Here is a 21,739-nt window from a genome sequence, read left to right as displayed (position 1 = left end):
AAAGGGGCATATAGGAGCATATCAAATTGAGAAAAACTATTGCACTGTGCAAAGAAACACTAGACTGCAAATGACTTTTTGAATAAAATATTAAAGATGTGTGACTACAATGAATACATACAAGAGGAGAATAAGGATTGCTCAAATGATTAGCAAGAATTCTGCTGATGCGTTTGATAGACCTTTTTCTATTTTCTTCATTAAAACCTGTTTTCAAAATTTTCATGTGGACAATTTGATTCAATTTTAGTAAAGTTACTTTAAGATACTGTGCATAACTCTTTCCTCTGCAACTAATATTATTCTTGTGCAGACTGCTGTTAAGCAGTACTTTTAGAACAATGTTATTAAAAACAAAATATGGAAAAAAAATCAGTTGTCATAAAAATATTATAGTTTATGGTCATAGTCTTGCCACTTGGAAGCTTTTTTAAACAACTATTTATTGTAAGCATAATTCAGTTCCTAAGCCAAAGTTTAATTAAAAACACATACACTATGTACATTCCCCTCTCCACAAAAAAAAATAAAAGAAGCAAAGACGACAAGTCTGACCTAAAGGATTGTTTACGATATTTTTTAGACTGTTACTAGAAAACTAAACATTTTTATGTTGTAGCATTGCATACTTATAAGTCAACTTAATACCAGAGATACAGCCACATAATATTGAAAACATGGTTAAATCCTGATCAAGGAACAAGAGGGGTCATGTACTTGTGCTGGCAAAATTGGGCCCTAGAGCGTGTGCTTTTGGAAGACGCTCTGATTTTTGTCAAACTTCATGCCCTAAGTCAGAGGCTCAAAAATCCATTCATCTCTGGTATGAAATTGGGTGAGTATGGGAGGTAAAGTACTAAATTATTATAATTTATTTTCCAGAAAGCAAGATATTTTTTTTTAAATATAGCTCTTTGATTTCCTGAAGTACTGAGACTTATCTTCTCTTGTTCACATACTTGTTCATCTATAATAATCTCTTCTTTAAAGTAACACTTTGGAATGTAGGCCAAAAGCAACATTAATAAAAGTTTCCAGGGCAGTTAGTCCTCTGTCCCTCAGCAGACCCATAGCACCAATTTCAGTTATTTAATTGAGTGATTAGCTCTCAAAACATATTTAGTCTCAGCCGTCTTTAAAATCCTGGGAGGAATTTCATCATACAAGACCAAAAAATGTGTTAATTCACATATCTGAAAGACTACAATATTAACATAAAAACATCTTTCTTCCCATTTAAAAAGTAAATACTTTTGCATAATGTTGGTCTTTAAAGGAGCAGATAAGACTGAAGTCAGCACACACTGAAGCCAATGGCTAAAGCTTAACTTAAAGACAGGACATTTCTTGTATGCTGAATAGAACATTCTCCCTGAATTGATCCTTTAGAGGTGAGTGACCACCTCCAAAATCCTCCCTTATAATCCATTCTCCCATGATGTACATAAGAAATCTGACAATTAATGATGGCTGGGTTAAACAGCAATTGGAGAGAACTGGCTATTGTGTTATCCATTTTTAAAACAAATAAAACAACAGTACAATGTATCTGTTGTACAGATTTGACTACTTGCCTTTCTATCATGCTTTGTGTATTAATTGTTGTCTTAATGTGTGGGGGACATAACAGTTATGCTTGTATTGAATGATGCCAGCATAAGCTGTTACAATGTAACTGATACATCTCCACGGTATAAGTAGAACAAAACTATTGTAACCTTAACCCTGGGTTAAAGTTGCCTTTATTTACCCGTGATTAATAGCACTATAGGAGCATGCATATGTAACAGTTACTGTAATAACTAACGTGGTCTTGAGTAGCAAATGCATGCTTCTTGTGAAGTGGTTGAAAGTTATCTTCATTCACAGCCTTAGACAGTAAACAAGCTAGAGCAGAGGTAGTAAACTCACTTGGGGTCCTGGGCCAAATCTAGACTTTGGAGCTCCTCGTGGGCCAGAACCAACCTACGGCACAAGGGTGGGTGCTGTGGTCACCTTGGCAGTAAACAGTCTGGAGGCAACAATGTCAGCAAGTTTGTCAGTAATGGAAAGCGTCTGGGGTGACAAGCCATGCTCACCGCTGATGACTGTGGATAGTGGGGCCAAAGGGCCTGATACAGCAGCTCCAGAGGCTAGATAGGGTCTGCAGACTGCATGTTTGACACCCCTAAACTAGAGGAAGAGACATTTAGTAATTTATTTGTACAGACCCCCGCAGAACGGACCCCTGAGCTAGACAGAGGACTCAGGGTGTTACTGTAATACACATTATAATTGTTATTACTAATCTATTGTTGAACAGTTTTAGGTTTGTTGAGATAATTAGGGAAAATTAATTTTCTGAGTAGAGAGAAAGGCAATATGAACTTAAATGCCTGGTTATACTCCTCCTATTAATTTTTCTTAATCATTCTCTGCCCTTTTTAGTTTTCCCAACCACTAATTTTTTAACTTAATGTTGTTTAACTCAAGAAAAAAAGAAAGTATGAGAGTGCAATGTTAAGAAAAGGATTACTGCACAATTCGTCACTTAAGATACTATGTAAATGCATAGATTCATTGATGTTAGGGTCAGAAAGGACCTCAACAGATCGAGTCCGACCCCCTGCCTAGGCAGGAAAGGGTGATGGTGTCAGATGACCCCAGTCAGATGCCTATCCAGCCTTCTCTTAAAGACCACCTCCCTTGGAAAGAGACCCAAATTCCAAGATTCTCCTCCTCCCAGGAGTTTAGAATAAATATTCTTTTGTAACATAACTTTTTAAAAACAAACAGTTCTAAATTAATACAAGTGTATGGGAAAATTATTAAAAATAATACAGTGAAAATGCAAGAGAGCATAATATACACTCATTAAATCACAATTGGCAGAAACTGAATTTTTGACTGGCTTACAAAGCTAAGGGGGTTCTGCTTCTCAAAACAATTACAAGATTGTATAGTACATGAAAATGTGGTTTTAAAATGTATGTTATCAAAGCTATAAACTATATGTCTCTTTCTTTAAGGAAAGATTTCAGCACTTGATGAAAAACACTTGAAATTAAGTCTATTAGTTATAGAAAAATGAACAAAATGCAGAACAAAATGATGGAATGTGCTTTGGAAACTTCTAAAATTTAAAATCTCAGAATGTGTGTTGTTCTCCCTCTTCTGCCCTCTTAAAATCATATTTATATTTCTTATAAAGAGAAATGTGGAAGCTTTGGAAAACAGTCTATATAGCATTGGGTCCATCATATTTTCTTGTGTCCACATATTTATTTTAATTTGCAAAGCATTTTTACAAAGAAAACTGAATCTTCACTGTTTATCTGCTTCATCCTGTTCTTAATTCCTCTACTCATGGTACCTTCTGTTTATGACAAAATAATCCACTCATCAATTTAGGCCTCGCCTACACTAGAAAAATGATGCATTCCTGTCAATGGCTATTAGCCATTGGGTGAAGCTGAATCAGTGCTGAACAGTGTACCAAAAACATAACTAAGAAAACGACAGTGTTCAGCACCATTTTAGGAAGTGAACTCCAAACTCACCAAGTTCTAAAAAAATAACAAGTCAGAATTAAGTCTGTTGTGAAGAGATTAATACATATTTCTTCATAATTGAAAATAATGTGCTTTTGATTTAGGCAGATGTAATTTTAGTATGCCTCAGCTATTCATTTCCTTGCTTTCGAGTACCCGAGTTTTATAAATGCAAGATAGATTAGTATACAGTTGCCGCTTATGGAACTCAACTGTTTTCTGAAACAGTGCTGTTAGAATTTTCCAAGTGTTATTTTTTCTTTGGTATGGGTAATTTAAGATGGTTTTTAGACTGTTAATAAAAGGAATGGAGGATTTAACAGATCATTAAATTAAAGATGTGAACAGAGATGGTCACACAATAATGGCTGGAATCCAACATCCATTTTTTCCTACTCATTTCAAAATTGCTTAAAGCATCAATCAATAAGACACATCATAGACAGCCGACAGCTACTGCTTCAGTCCTACAACTTGTAATGCACAGGTGATATTCCATGTCCTACAGATCCTTATGGATTCACTGGTGCTTCACGAAGGTGCAAGAGTCCACATGTGCACTGTAAACTACATGTTTGATGTTCACTGAAGACAACATAAACATTCATTTATGGACTTAAATTGGCATTGGATCATGCAAAGAGGATGCACTCAAAAACAGTAAAAAGCATACAAGCAATATATTGCCCTCTTATTTCTAATTGGCCACGTCTACACACACACTTAACTGTGGAGTAGACTAGATGTGGAGTAAAGCACTGCCATCTACATGTGTGACTCTATTAGGCTTCAGTAAACTAATGCTGAAGTGAGATAGTACTGTTAGGGACAGTACGATCTTACACTGGGATAATTTACTGAAATTAAACATATGTGTAGACTCTGACCAGGGGTGTAAATTGGACTTGGTCAGCTCAGGCAGCTGGGGCCCGAATCCTGCCTGCTGCCTAGCCATGTGGCTCTGCACTTTCAGCACCCTTGTGCCCTGGGGTAAACTGCTCCACCCTGGCTCAAAGTGCTGCTGTCCTGGGCACATGTATAGATGCTGTGCCTGGGAGTAGTTTACTCCAGCTCAAACTGCTCTGGAGTTTATTGCATGTGTAGACACATTCATTTAGTATTTGAAAGTATTCCTTGTGAAAGCTACTACTGTAAAGCATATTTTGTCAGGCTGATCCTTTCTGCCAGTGAAGAATCTAATTTAGATTAGTTTACAAGTAAGGGAAAATCTAACATTTATTAGGCATTTATAACTTTGAAACTGTACCTGAGCCTTACATCTGGATTACAAGTGAGACTTTTTCCAGGTACACAATTTTCTATTTATATTTCAAATTCTATTACAAGTCAATCTGATATGTACAGAAAAGAATAGAAAAAAGTGGGATGCACTGCAAAAAATCACGAAGAATACTAAGGCAATCACAAAGAGTATTTAATTTATTCAAAATTTTCTAGATTGCATTACAACTTAAACCTTAAATGCAAAAATCTAAGGATTTTCTCACATTCTTTTCACCTGGGAGCAGAAAGGATAAAAAAAAGTTAGTCTTAACTATAGAGAGACTGCTACTATTCTTTAATTAGGTAGCGGCTACAGGGAGTAAAACCTTATTCCTTAGGGTCTAAAACCACAGGCTTCTACTACCTGAGTCAAAGGAATAACTCTCATCTGCCAACTGAAATTTAAGAAAATACAACCTGATAGTTGAACCATATACTTTTACTGAATTTTAGTCTGTGGCAATAAGTACTATCATGAAAAATCCCTCTAAACTGATGATTGGAAACCTAAAATTGCATTAGTCTGATGATGGATATGGAAAGATGGGTAAACTGGGAGTATTAGCCCACTATCTGGACAATTGATACTTATAATTTAAGATAGAATGACATTTAGTTAAATAATTCAATGCATGTTCACTGCAGTATCATAGTAACCACTCTACAGTTTAGGCTGGAAAACACTTTCCTTTCTATGTTTTTTGTTGATGAGACTCTCTCAAATAATTACTTTCTAGGATAGAAATGTTTCATTTTACATTATAAAGCTGCACAAAAGCCAACTAAGAAAGAGGAAGATAAAGAGGAGAAAGTTGATTTTTTTATTGTAATAATTCAAATTAGTATTTACTTTTCAAAATACTCTGATGACACGCAGAAAAAAAGGCAGAATTCAAAACCTACAACAAACTGTTTCTTCCTTCTTCGGTAATAGTGGTCTAACTGTGATGCTACTTGTGCTTGCTTCCACAGCTCCGCGCCAGTTTTATCCCTGGTAATCAAGGAGGCCTTAGTAGTTCCCATTTCTTTCCTGCTACTCAAGGATGCTATCTTAAAGTACCAATTGCTAATAGCTATGATCCAGAACAGTGAACATACAGCATTAAGTCTTCCAAGTAATTCTTGTTAACTTTAAAGGGAGAAGTGTACTACTTCATTTCCATTCTTTATATCTAAGCCAAACCAAGATCCTATGTTCAAACACGGAAAATTATATAAGTAATGCCTTTATCTTTGGGAAAGGAGGAGTATGTAAATAAATAGAGGAAATCTGTTTGTTATTAAGAAACCTTAGGGTATGTCCAGACAAGTGCAGGCATTTGCTTCCCCAGGGACACACCTTGTGCCGCTGCTACTTGTCCCCAGGGAACGCCCACGACATGCATGCTCTGGCAGATGGCAGGTTACTTTGCATGGGGTTAGGGAGGCTGGGGCCAGCAACTGTGCTGGCCCCAGCAGCCTTACCTGGGGTCCTGGTGGCTTCCCAGGGCTGCAGCCATGGTAGAAAGCCTGGCTGGCACCCAAAGTGTGGCTCCAGCTGGCCAGGCTCTGGTTTTGGGCAGTGTGTACTGCTACCATGTGCACCACCCTGTTTTTTTTGACTGGGGTCTCCCTGGGTCAAAACCACCCCACCCTTCACACGGTAAAGTAGCAGTGTGAGGAACGCCTGCAGCTGTGGTGCATAGCACCACAGATGGATCTATGCCAAATACCGCACGTCTGTGCTTATCTGGACACACCATTAGTGTTCAATCATGAACCTGTGTCTATATCAGTCATTCTCAACCATTTATTGCCATAAGATCATTTTAAAGGTGGAATGGAGTACAAACAACTTCACAAGACAGACCCAGAGGTTTCATACAGGAATTCAGAGTCTTTCTGAGTTTTTTGCAAAAGAATTGCTCTGTTATTTTTTTGTATTCCAGGCATGTCTAAGATGATTCAGCCCATGGTACTGCCTGTGGGTCTCAGACTGCCGCCCCATGCTGCATGCAGCATATGCTGACCCTGGCCCCAGCCCTGGCCCTGCACATTGCATGCATCACTTGGAGCTAATCTGCTGCATGTGGCACTTAGCACTGGAGCCAGCATGCATGCTGCACCCAGCAGGCAGGTCTGGTCCAGGCTGCCTGCAGTACCCATATCAGATTGGCCCTGCACACTGGATCCAGAACACAGGGTTGTTCTGTGGGCCTGATCCAGATTTTGGGTGGCCCTGCACTCCTCATCTGGTTCACAGGGCCAGATGAGTTTGACATCCCTGTTGTACTAAAAAAAAAAAGTGAAAACTAAGAGCTGGTATTTTTCATGGGGTGCCTTGAGTCTAATGAGGAGTGCCTTGGGGCTAGAAAGGTTAAGAACAACTTGGCTAGATAATTTTTAATGTCTTGGTGCTTTGGCCAAAATAAAGAAATAATAATCAAGAACTAAGAGTCTTAAAATATACTAAAATCAAATATGGAAGTGAAACCCAAATTAAACATATACATAAAAACATCTGGCTATTAAACCAAATAATGTACATATAACATGGCCTTTATTTGTAAGCCATTTGGAAAAATGTCCTAGTTGAATTTTTCAGGAGTGTAGGTTGTAGCTAAGGACATAGGCAGACAAGGATCTTTGGGTAAATCTGATATATTTTATTAGACCAACCAAAATAGTTGGAAATTCTTGCAAGGAAGAAATTTTCCAACTATTTGGAGTCGGTCTAATAAAAGATATCAGATTTACCCTAAGAACCTTGTTTGCCTAGTCAAATGTTACATTTGAAAAAAATACATATACAGTAACCACATATCTTGATTCTCTCACACACCAATGATGGATCAACTAACAACATCAGTTATCAGGAATAAGTAACAAAGAAAGTTAAAATAGATACTTTGTGTCATACCCACTTCGTGATCTTCTACATCAACTAATTGGAACACAGGGGACTTGGACTACTAATCTAACAGAAAACAGATACAACTGCACTAAATCTGTAATGCTAGTGGAACAAAGAAACCGCATCTCTCATGGTTACTTTTTCCAATATATATATTCTTTCAATCCCACAATGTTCATCTTTGTGTAGAGGCAAAAAAAGAACAAGTAACTACATTAACATGTACATTATTTTCCACTATCCTATGTGCCCTCCTTCTCTAGTTTTTTAAGCGTTAAATACTAGTGAGGCATTTTGTTTCCATAGCTGAGAAATAATACATCTCGAGAGAAAAGAAAATGAAAAACAATGAATTATTATATTAAAGCTTCAGCTTTTATTTTGTTTTATTTGAAGAAATCCAAAAACTAGAATTACTGAAAATACTTTTTTATCTTTAAAAGTTAATTTTCACTTGGAACTTTAGCAGTACTTGAAATGGCATGATCACAGGTAATTATAAAGGCTTCTGACCTTTCCAACCCAACCAAAACTATCAAATGAAACTATATAATAAAATCATTTGGGCCAGGTCACACTCAAATCAAGCCATTATGTTCAACAATACAATACTTTTCTTTCTTTTATGATCTTTTAATTTAAAATGTGGTGAATTTTCCTATGCCTTAAGATCTTGAAAATGCTGTAAACCATTTGAAAAAACACACACACATGCACATATATATATGTGCATGTATGCACGTGTGTGTGCGCGTGCGTTTTCAGATGGTTTATAGAAAATATATATAAAAAATGTTCATATTTTGTAATTCCCTTGGGCTACATCAAGGAGGAATTACAGGACAAATTAAACAAATTGTGGCCAATTAGGGTATTTGATTCATAGCATTAAACCCATGGCACATGTTTTTAACCATTTATGAACAGTATTTATAAAGTCCTATTCATTTTTATTTAAGTACTCATTTGAGATAAACATTTACTACATTTTGGCCCAATGTGACACACATTACTGAAGCAAAATTCCTACTGACTGCAAGTCTTGATATATGCATGGTATATGTCAATAATTAGTACATTGCGGCAGGGATCTGAAAATGATTAGATTTGATGACACTATTTTAAGTGATACGATAAAATGCTTAAAGAATATCTGAAAAACCTGCCCACAAATATTGTGCCTTTATTCTTTTCCTTTTAAAAAATGTACCAATTTACAATTTTGAGTTAAAACAAAAACACTGAAAGAATTTTTAAAAAACTCAAACTGTATTATCTAAGGATGCTGACAGATAGGGGAAAAAAACCCTGCACTTTACTGGAATAGACAGCGCATTAGTTCAGTCCAGCTCCGAAGCATCTGTATACATCAGATGCTTCAGCAGGGCTTTCTGACACTTTATCTAATAGCTGATTCAATCAGCTATTAGATAAAAGTGCCAAAAAAGCCCCAATGAAGTACCCGATCTATACAGAAGTTGGGCAAGCCAGGTCAGACCATCGCAACGCCTTTTCTGGGCATGCACTGGGCTTGGTGCAGGGGTGCACCAAGTTTAAAGTACACAGCTGTTTTTGGGGGGTTTCTTTTATGTCTGTATGCAGCCTAAGGGAGTAAAATACACCATGCTAAAAATCAAATAATTAAAAAAAAAATCATTATTCACACCTTTCTTTTCTTTTTGAATGCTGCATTAGAGAACACAATACAGAACTTCATATACCTACGAATTTTTTAATTATTTTTTTAATAACATTTTAAAATTAGCATTTTGCCATTAGGCAGAGTAAGTCATTTGCTGTTTTAACAAGGGTTAACAAAGTGCTTTCTCTCTCTAAAAGCATTAAAAATTATAAGAGAGAAAAGGTTATTTTGAGCACCCTAGAAAATGTGTAATCCGCTTAACTAACACCAATGTTAATGTTTATATGATCTCTACAACTAAACAAGCCACACTTGACCATACAGGTCTGATTGTGAATCTATTTGCTACCTGGTAGACTTATATCTCTGGAAGTAGAAGACATATTTATAAAATAACTACTTTAAACATCCAAAGATGGACAAGGAGAAAAATAGCATGTTTAAGCTAAATGGACGTGCACTGTCTACAACATTCAAACACCTTATTCAAGTTCACTCTTTAAACACATGCCTACTTATACAAGACACTATATTTTCCCACAGGTAGTAGCATAATATGGCCTTAATATGTTCACTCGATTTCACAAAGGACATAAACACATCAATACAGCATTAAAAATGGTGCAAGGCAATTCCTGTTAACTTTAACAAATATTAATCAGCACTTTGCCAAAACCTAAAAATGAAAAATAACCTCTTTTAAATGTTCCATGTATTCAAATGTAGTTGTGAAATCCATCTATGGATGCTATTCTTATATGCAATGTAAGAATAAAGTAGTTCTGTATATAATTAAATAAATTAGTATTTTGACATGATCTCCCTTTTCTTTGAAAGCCCTGTAATCCACAATGGACAAAGGTATTGTAGCGAAATAAAGTGATGCAAACCCCCCCCCCCCCAAACAAACCTCCAAAAAACCCAACAAAATAAAACTACTTATTACAAGTATGAAGCACTGCGTTATTGGATGCTGTCAGTTTGGCAAAGGAAAAAATAAATAAGCATTCATGACTTCTACTAAGATCTTGATTTTAATAAATATGAATGAACATCAACACTAAGAGACCCAATGTGTTTGTGTTTTTATGTAACAAATAAAAACATCAGATGACATCTCTATCCAAAACTGAACATTCAGTATTTTTGTCATGTAAAAATACATAATTTTATATGACAAAAATATATATTTTTATATGGGGTTGTAGAGAGGCAGCAGCAAGGTGCCAGACTTCCATACGTAGATCCTGAGGTGGTGCAGAGTCACTTGGAAGAACTGGATGCCTTTAAGTCGGCAGGCCCGGATGGGCTCCATCCGAGGGTGCTGAAGGCACTGGCTGACATCATTGCAGAGCCACTGGCAGGAATATTCGAATGCTCGTGGTGCACGGGCCAAGTCCCGGAGGACTGGAAAAGGGCTAACGTGGTCCCCATTTTCAAAAAGGGGAGGAAGGAGGACCCGGGCAACTATAGGCCAGTCAGTCTCACCTCCATCCTTGGTAAAGTCTTTGAAAAAATTATCAAGGCTCACATTTGTGAGAGCCCGGCAAGGCAAATTATGCTGAGGGGAAACCAGCATGGGTTTGTGGCGGGCAGATTGTGCCTGACCAACCTAGTCTCTTTCTATGACCAGGTTACGAAACGCCTGGACACAGGAGGAGGGATGGATGTCATATACTTAGACTTCAGGAAGGCCTTCGATACGGTATCCCACCCCATACTGGTGAACAAGTTAAGAGGCTGTGATGTGGATGACTGCACAGTCCGGTGGGTGGCGAATTGGCTAGAGGGTCGCACCCAAAGAGTCGTGGTAGATGGGTCGGTCTCGACCTGGAAGGGTGTGGGCAGTGGGGTCCCGCAGGGTTCGGTCCTTGGACTGATACTCTTTAATGTCTTCATCAGCGACTTGGACGAGGGAGTGAAATGTACTCTGTCCAAGTTTGCAGATGACACAAAGCTATGGGGAGAAGTGGACACGCCGGAGGGCAGGGAACAGCTGCAGGCAGACCTGGATAGGTTGGACAAGTGGGCAGAAAACAACAGGATGCAGTTCAACAAGGAGAAATGCAAAGTGCTGCACCTAGGGAGGAAAAATGTCCAGCACACCTACAGCCTAGGGAATGACCTGCTGGGTGGCACAGAAGTGGAAAGGGATCTTGGAGTCCTAGTGGACTCCAAGATGAACATGAGCCGGCAGTGTGACGAAGCCATCAGAAAAGCCAATGGCACTTTATCGTGCATCAGCAGATGCATGACAAATAGGTCCAGGGAGGTGATACTTCCCCTCTATAGGGCGTTGGTCAGACCGCAGTTGGAGTACTGCGTGCAATTCTGGGTGCCACACTTCAAGAAGGATGCGGATAACCTGGAGAGGGTACAGAGAAGGGCAACTCGTATGGTCAAGGGCCTGCAGACCAAGCCCTACGAGGAGAGACTAGAGAAACTGGACCTTTTCAGCCTCCGCAAGAGAAGGTTGAGAGGCGACCTTGTGGCTGCCTATAAGTTCATCACGGGGGCACAGAAGGGAATTGGTGAGGATTTATTCACCAAGGCGCCCCCGGGGGTTACAAGAAACAATGGCCACAAGCTAGTAGAGAGCAGATTTAGACTGGACATAAGGAAGAACTTCTTCACAGTTCGAGTGGCCAAGGTCTGGAACGGGCTCCCAAGGGAGGTGGTGCTCTCCCCTACCCTGGGGGTCTTCAAGAGGAGGTTAGACGAGTATCTAGCTGGGGTCATCTAGACCCAGCACTCTTTCCTGCTTATGCAGAGGGTCGGACTTGATGATCTATTGAGGTCCCTTCCGACCCTAACATCTGTGAATCTATGAATCTATATATTTTATATTTATATTTAGTGTTTGTTCAGGTAGACTGAGATACTAACAAGCAATTTCCTCTTGAAATTAAAACAATGTTGACAGTTTTAGTGAAGTTACATTTTCTGCAGTTATTTTATAGGAACCTGAAAGAGGAGTCATTCAACAATAGGTAAATTAAAAAAGCAAAACAAATAAAAAAAACCCAGCCAGATCATAGATTTGCATCTGATAGTGAATCCTGTTCTCAGTGAAGTCAAAGGGATTTTGATCATTGATTTTAAATGGGGTCAGGATTTCACATTAAAAAAATAAATGTATTTTCATTTATTTTATGAAGGCAAGTAATACAGACTTAATTTTGAAAGTTAATTTATTTAATTTATATAAGCATATCCTGAATGTCATAAACACATAAAAATTAGTACTTAATAAAGGTAGAGCTCTTTTCTTCTCAGTGAAGTTCTTGTATTTCAGGAGGAAGTTCTAGCCTTTAGATTGATGGCACATTATATTCCTTTAATCACATTTTGTATGTAATTTATTTGAAATTAATATTAAATTGCAATATTTTTTTTTAAAGGAAAAACTAGGCACTGCAAATGATGCAAGAAATGTTTGATTAAGTTTTTAATGATTACTGGATAAGTTAAAATATAGGGAATGAAAACCTGATATTATTGAAAGTCAATGGCAAAGCTTCACTTGGCATCAACTTTCTTGGATCAAGAATTGCACTCAGCATCTTCACAAATTAAAAAAAATATGGTGGGATTATACATATACGAGTGACTGACATCCATATTGGTAAAAATATTAATCTAGAAAATGAAAATCTACAAAGGAAAAGGTTTATTTCATTGTATTTTAGAACATGCCTTATTATAATCTAATGGCAACGCCTGATCATGAATTGCTGATTTTATCTCCTTTGAACTAACAACAATTGATTAATACTATCAAATATTATTTTGGTCTCCTATTTTTCAGATAGCCAGATTCCGCATATTAAACCTTAAGAACAGAAACAGTGAAGGTTAACAGATGATGTATTTGCCTAATGTATATCCCTAGATACCATCCATGACACCTTACTTCAGAATTTGAGTGAGTTTTGTCTGATTATTAAACATCAGTTACTATATTCAGTTTCCACTAGATATATATAAACACAATCCAATTTTATGTAAAACTGTAATTTTATTTAGAATGTAATGATTGTAAAAATATGGAACAGATCAAATGATAAACAAACCTGAGTTTTAACCCGCTCCCCCCCTTGGAAAAATAGAAATGCTCGTGGATAATTGGAAAGGATGCAGTCTATTGATTTACCCTGTGTACATAACGAAGTGACAAAGTTAAAGAAAAATAAACGGGAAAATAAAATGCTTACATCAATAACAAGTGCTTCAGAACTTATATTATGTCAACAACCAAGACAAACTCAAAAATCCATCTCAAGAAGAACTTTGTCATTTTCACTAACTCGTATCCACCAACTGAGCAATCATGCTTTATGTGGGTATACCCTGCAGCCGCAGCTTTCTCAACAACTGAATTCTATGTTAAATTCTAGCTCTACAAGATGTCTGATGTTTTTTTCCTTTATCTTGAACCTTCAAAGTGGGAGATTTACCAGAGGCAAAAATCACACACCAGAGAATATGAGTCAGTCACATAATAAGGAAACAAACCTTCCCCATCCCCCACCATTTCAACCCTCAAGTTACAGTGGCTGTAACAACCTGAAGACACTCTAGTAAGTGACTGTTTTGGTAATATAGATAACATGAACAACTCATATGCTGTTAGTCGATGACATAAGAAGATTTTTCAATCCTTCTTGTATCCAAAACAAATTACTATCAATATCAGCATTTTAGAATGAACCAAAAATATGCTACTAATAAAACTAATAATATTCTGAACTCCCAGCCAGTTGTTTTCATAATCAAAGACTAAAACCCTTATGAATACACTGTACATGCTTCTATAAGCAATAATTAACAACTAAAGAGCAAGAGAATCTAATAACCCAGAGTAAACAATGCACAAATGCAAATTAAGCCAAACACATCTCACTATAGATGTATGACTACTCATAGGAAGTCCATTGTTTTTTACATTTCTTTCATGTTCCCATCAAAAGATGGTACCGTTCTCACACAACTAAAGAACTTTACCTTGCTGTTAATGCTAGCAACATGAAATAAAATAAACAGGTGAGGAAGCAACATGCTTCATTATGTATCTAAGGTTTTTGCCATGAAAAGAGGAAAGTGTGAAAAGGGTACTCTGTTTCTTAAGTAGACATTATAATTCCTTAGACTGATGTCCGGGACCTAATTATGCCCCAAAACAGTCTTATGATAAAGCTAACTCTGAATACTTAAATTTCAAATAAACTTCATTTCTTTTCATTACACCTTTTTCCTTTTAGAAACACTTTTACAGACAACAACAAAAAATATACTCAAGGTGGCAATACTAACAGATGCAACACAGACCAACAAAGTTAACTTGGTGATAATGTTGCAACAAATTTGCTTTAGAAAACATCTTCCAAATGGTAGGCAATGATATCATAAATCAAAGACAAAACTTTGTACTCTTTCTTAAAAATAGGAACATAACTCTTTTCTTATTCTTACCTGTGTATAGTCAAAGTCAGAAAGTGGAGCTATACTCTTGATGTAGTCCATTCGAAATTGGTTTTCTGGGTTGGCCAATGGAACTGGGGGTATTAAAGTGCTCATAGCTGAAACTATAGTCTAGAATTAGATAAAACAAAAACAGACATTTTAATCTGGATAAATCTAAAGTACAGGATCAGTAGAAGACAATCTAATCTCATTGGCAACATGTGATTTCTCGCTATATAATCCTAGAGAGCATAATGCTTATAGTTTCTAGTATGCACAATCTTTAAAGGGAAATATAAAATGTGTTCTTACCACAATAGCATCTTTAACATTTTTCCGAATATCCAGTATTTTCTGTTTCTTTTCTCTGCATTAAAACAAAATTATCAACTGTTTTATTTCTGTGTCTCAAAGCAGTTTAATTCAATCATGTTGAGCATTTTTAACAGCCTGCTTGCTTACTGCCTTCTTACTTTTTAATGCACACTCACTGAAAAATAGAGTAAGGGGTATTTTAACCCCCCCTCATCATCTTTTTTTTGACGTGCTATAAAGAACACTGTAAACTGGTCCCTACTATTTTGCCAAATTAGACACCCATAACCACATCTGCAAAGGCTTCTTGGTAGGACTGAAAGTCATTCCTTCATTACTGCAGCATACTCAATATGTTCACAGACAATTTTGAATGCACATTATATAAGTACAGTTTAAAACCCACATCTATCTAAAACTAGTGCACAATCGATTGATAATAAATGCAGGCTGAGTTTTTCAGAGAGAAATCATGCAACCCACAGCATGCAAAGATGTCTTACATTTATGGAACATTGCTTTCAGTTTTATGCTAACCACTATTGAAAAGAAACAGCAACCCATGTTATCTGGAGTATGAATTGATGTGTATCTGTACTGAGATACAATATTTAGTTATTTGCTGCTATGTAAAAAGTAGTCGCCATGTTGTTGCTATACAGGGGCCTGTCAAGCGCTGCAGTAGCAACAGTGGAAAATACAGAAAGGCCAGGTGGAGAAAATACAAATATTCAATAGCAGTAATTCCCTTAATATTCATGTCTCTCAATTTATTTTTTTTTGGCAGAGCAGAAGCAACTCACTTGCACAGACAGGAGAAAAAGAGAGGCATTCCCTAGTATGCGATGTGTTAACATAGGGTTCAAATGTATATTTACATATGTAAGTCACAAAGGAGCAATAGATCTTACTCTGAATTAAATCCATTGACATGCAGGATCCTCATCTGTTTCACGATAGTGCTTTTCCCTGACTCACCAGCCCCTGGAAGAAAAAAAAGACAGAACCCTGCGATGGACCCAGTGTTTTGGACTGGCTCTAAGCAGCATCTCCAAGCCCCAGCAGCCTTTCCAGACGGATGCATCCATGTGGCTCAGGGCTGTGGACTTTTCACATACTGCTCACCAAAATCGCCTGCAAAATTGTTCCCATCCAGTACTTTCCCACACACACGCACACACAACCGCACAACCCAAGCACAGAATGAGACCCTACCTAGGGGAGCCCAGGCCATGGCACCCTCCTTTCCCCCCACCCTCCTTCCTCCTTCCTTACCCAGCAGAAGCAGCCGATGTGTGGCTTTATAAGCCAGTCGCTCTTTCTGCAACTGCTTCTCTATTTTTTTGTTGGCTTCTCGCTGCGCTTTCTCATCGATGCGCTGATCCTCTGTTTTGCTGTTGCCCAAACACCCCATTGCTGCTGCTAAGGATGGATGTCAGCTTGTGCTCTTTGTATAGAAATGTATTTACAGGGGGGAAGGGGGGAGGGGGGAAGGGTCCACCAGAATTGGTATTTATATCCCTGCGACGTTTTCTCTTCTCTCCTCTCCTCTCTTCTCCCCCCCTCCCCGGCTGCTCAGATAAAATGGTCTCTGGTCGCTTTCTGATCAAACCCAGATTGGGTTTTTTTTTCTGCCCCAGAGAGACAGATGCTAGCAGCAGCTGGGCGAGGCAACCGCCTTTATGCCGAGGGAGGAAAAAAAAAATCAGTACAAAAATGTCTAACACACAACGAGAGAAGAGAGAAGGGCTCCTCCTGGAAACCAGCCTCCTGCTGCTGCTGCTGCTGCTCCTCTCCTCTCTCTCCCCACCACACACACAATCCCTATATTTCTCTGTAAAGGGCTATTTTTGTCTTTCTAACTCAGCACTGCCTCTTTCTGTGAGACCAGGAAACAGTCAAACTACAACCCCTGCACAAGCTGAGACAGGAGGAGGAGAAAGGTAAAAGCTGGATTTACCTGGATTGTGCTGGGTCACCCTGTAGCCCACGCGCTGCCCCCCCTCCCCAGCCCCCCACCTGCCCCACTGCAACACAGGTGGAGTCTTCCTGCTCCACATACACACCCATGGCCCATCCCAAACCCTGCAGGGCCTCACAGCTACTACAAAAACCTGGATTTGGCACTGGATCCTGCCAAGTTTTGGCCCTGAGATCCCAAATTCTTACAGAACAAGCCCAACTATTCCCACCACACCCAGTGTTCTGCATCCTGGGCCATTCGCCCTGTGAACACCGAGATCCGATGGATCAAATTGCTCCCCAAATTCCTTAGCATAATACGGAAGGGGCATAACAGCCACTGCACCAGTCACTCAGTGTATGTGTCATTGCCATGCCATAGCGGTCTCAGTGGCCGCATGCAGTTCCTGTGGTCCGCCACTCCACTGTCAGTGGGCAGTCATCTATAATATGCAACATGTTGTGCGTTTTGCCACAGCTACAGTCTGGATTGTCACAAAGACCCCAACGGTAATTGCAACAACAGCTCTGGACTCTGGTGCCACCAAAATCTGGATCCAGCCCTTGAACCTTGGCACATTTTGGTCCCAAACATTAGACTACACCTTCTCAGTAGAAAACAAGAGTAAGCACCACTAGAAAGGGGTCCACTAGAAAGGGGTTTGGTAGAAAGACTCTTGCAACCCCATGCAAACTGGTCCTGATATAACTGGAAAATATATCTGGTTCCTGCAAGGTCATGCCAATTTTAAACACTGCTCTCCAAAATCCTTCTGTTTAAATACACCAAACTATCCAAACTGAAGCAGAAGCATTGCATGCACCACCCAGAGAGGTTGTGGAATCTCCATCCTTGGAGGTTTTTAAGATGGGGGTAGACAAAGCCTTGACTGGGGTGATCAAGTTAGGGATAGTCCTCCTCTGAGCTGGGGGTTGGACTAGATCCGTGTTTCTCAACCCAAGGGTCACGACCCAAAAGTGGGTCACAAGAATATATGCCAGAGTCATGACCAAAATTTAAAAATGGATCAACAAACTTTAAAACTGATTCTCCTTTAAAGGAGAAAAACATGGGAAACCCAGGCCCCTCCCATGCCCCACACACCCACCCCCTGCTCCACCCACTGGGGGGCTGAGGCCTAGGGCAGCCAGTCAGGAGTGAGGGTCTCTGGGTTGGGACTGACCATTGATGTTTACAAATATGTCCTGGTACAAAAAAGGTTGAGAACTACTGGACTAGATGACCTCCAGAGGTCCCTTCCAACTCTGATTTTCTATGACTCGGATGGATCCAGACTTTAAAAAAAATTATTGTTCTGCTGAAGCTTCCTTAGCCTGACGAAGGGTTTTTGAACCCGAAAGCTTGCTTAATAACTATTCTCCAACCATTTGGGTTGGTCTAATAAAAGATATCAAATTCACCCAAGGAACCTTGTCTGCCTTGTTCTAATGAGATGTTTGAATGCTCGAAGTTCTACCAACCCACCAAAGAACAGCAGCCAACACAACTGAATAATCCATATTCCAATATGTCCCCAGAATCTGGACCCTGCAGAACTGTACCAGTTTTGGCCCCAAGTCCCCAAACTGTAGCATCAAAGCAGGTAGAATCCTTCCAAAAATAACCAGGCTTGGAACATGAATAAGTCACGCTAACCCACAGAATGGAAACTAGATCTTGCTTTATTTTGACAGTGCATCTCTAAGGCTAACGGCAGAAACAAACAAGGTCAGACAAAATCTAAGCCCTGATCCATCCCGGCACAAGAAACCTGCAAGCATCTGGATCCAAAAGGATTCCTCCCTCCACCCCTTTTCACCCATTTCTCCCAGTACAGCTGTCATTTGCAAACACAGATCCAGGTCCACTAGGAGTGCTGCTGGGAAAGGATGGACCAGGGATCCCATCCTGATAGTGGACCAAAAGCCTGGAGTAAAATTCTGTCCCTAAAAACAAACTAACAGTGACAATCTGTCAACCTCCATGTTTTTCTAGATCAGGGGTGGGCAAAATGCAGCCCATGGGCCAGATGCAGCCCGCCAGGCCATTCTATCTGGCCCATGGGGCCCCTAAAAAGATGTAGAAAATTAATATTTAGCTGCCCCCGGCTGCCTGTCATGTGGCCCTCAATGGCTTGCCAAAACTCAGTAAGTGGCCCTCCACCCAAAATAATTGCCTGCCTCTGTTCTAGATATTTGTGGCCACAGGGACCCAGGTGCTACGCATAGGGGTTTCAACTGCCTTTTCACTGGGACGCTGGAAGCTGGGATTTTTGGGTCGAGGAAGAGCAGCGACACATACTGTTCATTGCCACAGTACATTGGTGGCATGAGGCCAAATGGGGCAGAAGGCAGGTGCTACTTATTGAGCAGACGTGCAATCAGGGAGTGGAACTTGAGCTGCCTTGCTGGGCAGCTTTACAGTATTTCCCTGCAGGGATGCAACAATAGCAGCAGCTTTGTTGTATCCAAGCTCCCGATACATTTTTGTGTGTATGGTTATAGGCTGGGTCACCTCCCATTAGGGTCTGGTTTGTGGAAGCCCCCTCTCCCAGACAGTACAATTTGTGGGAATTTGCAAGGGACCAAATGTGTACCACCCTCTCCTCCTCACCCAGGCTACTGAGTCAGAATGTCCCAGGATCCCCATCTTGTTTTCCTCAAGAGAAACAGCAGTGGCTCCATTTGTTTTCTATTCAGATTAGACAGGTGGGCCCAACCCGCTCAGGATCCAGATGGATTCATGTGCAGGGAGGGGAAGGTTGCAGCTGCTGTTAGGGCTGCCCAAGTTTTCAGCCACTGGGTGCACGGGAATCCGAACTAGCCCTGTGCTAAGGGACTGTATTTAACACCCAACAGCCTGGACCACAGGACCAAAAGTCGCGTGGAAGAGCTGGGGCTCCGGACATGCTCTCGGGACCAGGCGTGGAAGGGGCTACAGCAGGGGACGGGGAGCTGCTGCGCACAGAGGAGCAAAGGCTAGGATCTTCAGGCGCCAGTTTGGGGTTGGAGAGCAAAGACAGGGTGGAGGGGGCCTTGGATCTGGTGCAGGCGCAGCTCCGGCCGGAGCGGGATCCAGGTGCCTCCAGCTTTTACCTTTTTCCAAGAGGGAGCAGCGCTCCCGGCTTCCTCCCTCCCGGGCAAACCTCCCGACCCTCCCCGGCCGCTTCCTCTGGACAAAGCATCTAGCCTGCGCCGGGCGACACGCGCGCCCTCCCCCGGGCCGGCCCCGGGGCGGAGACCGAGCCGGACACGCCGCTTGCCCCGCGTGCAGCCCGCGCCTGTTCGCTCCCTCCGTCCCGCCCGGCCGCTCCCGCTTTCTCTGCAGCCCCGCGAGGCCCAGAGCCGCGGCCGCTCGGGGCGGAGCCCCCGGGCAGGGAAGCGGCGCTTCCTGCCGCCCAGCGACAGCCTCCGCCGCTCGGCGTTGCACAGGCGGCGGGACGCCGCTCTCCCCTCACGCACTAGGGCTGTGCACTGGCTGCGCCGTCCCCTTCAGGTCGGAAAGAGGAAGGGGTAGAAACGTCGCCGACAACGTGAACGAGCGATTAAGCAAAGGTGATCCCCTCCCCTCCCCTCGGCTCGCTGTGCAGGCACACACGTGTCAGTGCAACGCGGGGCGTCTACATGAGACACTTATTGCGCCTTAGCCTAATACCAGCTGGGCGCATCTCCTGCACCGTAACCACAATTTCCGTGCAGTACAGGCGCCAGTCTACACTTACTGAGCAGTAGGATGGCAGTTAAAACTTGTGCTGAAAGCCTAGGTGGCCATGTTATTAGGCTAATGTGCAGTAAGCATCACAAAATTACCATGTGCCTATGCTGCTGCACAGTAGTTTTAGTTACTGGGCATTTACTTAGTACTTCATTAAGAAAGTACTGAACTAAATGTGCAGTAACAAAGGCACATCGATGAACATGCCAACATGCCCACTGAGATTTTTCTAGGAAGGTGTCAAAATTAAGAACTTAAAAATCCCTCAGAATATTAAATTGACCACACTGCTCATGCTTAATATTGAGAGACTGTGAAATACTTCAGATTTAGGTGACTGTGCCATGCAGGAAAATCTTTCTTTCAGAAGAACTTTATCCTATTGTTTATTAATAATGCAGTCAGAGAGTTACCTCTCCCTTTGCTCAATTGCTTTTTTCCCCCTTAATAAAATTGGAATCCATCCCACCTCCCTGCTTTTCCTCGGGTTGCAGCTCTGGGAAAGCTGAGTTGCAACCTGGGGGAAAGGAGGGCAAGGTGGGTTCTAATTTCAGTAAGAGAAAAAAGAAACTGAGCAAAGGGAAAAGTAAGACAAATAAGCCTGCTGCTTATAGAAGCTGATGCTTTGCATCTCTCATTTGGAGACAGTCCAGTGGACTGGAGTCCAGCAAGTGACAAGAGTCTAGTGGAGGGCAACAAAAATGGTTAGGGGGCTGGGGAGCCTGGCTTATGAGGAGAGACTGAGGGAACTTAATCCAGAAAAGAAAAGCCCGATTTAATAATAGCCTTCAACTACCTGAAGAGTGGTTCCAAAGAGGATGGAGCTGGACTGTTCTCAGTGGTGACAGAGCAGAACAAGGAACAATGGCCTCAAGTTGAACAAATTAAGTTTTGGTTGGATACTACGAAGAACTTTCTCACAAGAGGGTAGTAAA

At 40.7% G+C, this 21,739-nt stretch overlaps 1 protein-coding gene across 2 annotated transcripts in view; it reads right to left on the bottom strand.

Moving 5' to 3' along the window:
- The window catches only part of GNAL (G protein subunit alpha L), a 330,318-nt gene that overhangs the window by 174,812 nt on the left and 133,767 nt on the right, over positions 1–21,739 (bottom strand). Inside the window, exons 1-4 of one of the 2 annotated variants that reach the window (XM_006269740.4) lie at positions 16,403–17,010; positions 16,039–16,111; positions 15,125–15,179; positions 14,822–14,941 (exon numbers count right to left, since the gene is read on the bottom strand). In XM_006269740.4, the coding sequence (XP_006269802.1) occupies positions 14,822–14,941; positions 15,125–15,179; positions 16,039–16,111; positions 16,403–16,541 (387 nt within the window). In that variant the 5' untranslated portion in view covers positions 16,542–17,010. Of the gene's footprint in view, positions 1–14,821; positions 14,942–15,124; positions 15,180–16,038; positions 16,112–16,402; positions 17,011–21,739 lie in introns of those variants that run through there. The other variant, XM_059724253.1, reaches the window with a different exon arrangement.

The sequence above is a fragment of the Alligator mississippiensis genome, chromosome 3, assembly GCF_030867095.1.
Source record: "Alligator mississippiensis isolate rAllMis1 chromosome 3, rAllMis1, whole genome shotgun sequence".
Taxonomy (NCBI): domain Eukaryota; kingdom Metazoa; phylum Chordata; order Crocodylia; family Alligatoridae; genus Alligator; species Alligator mississippiensis.
This window is presented reverse-complemented; position numbering and strand designations above follow the sequence as displayed.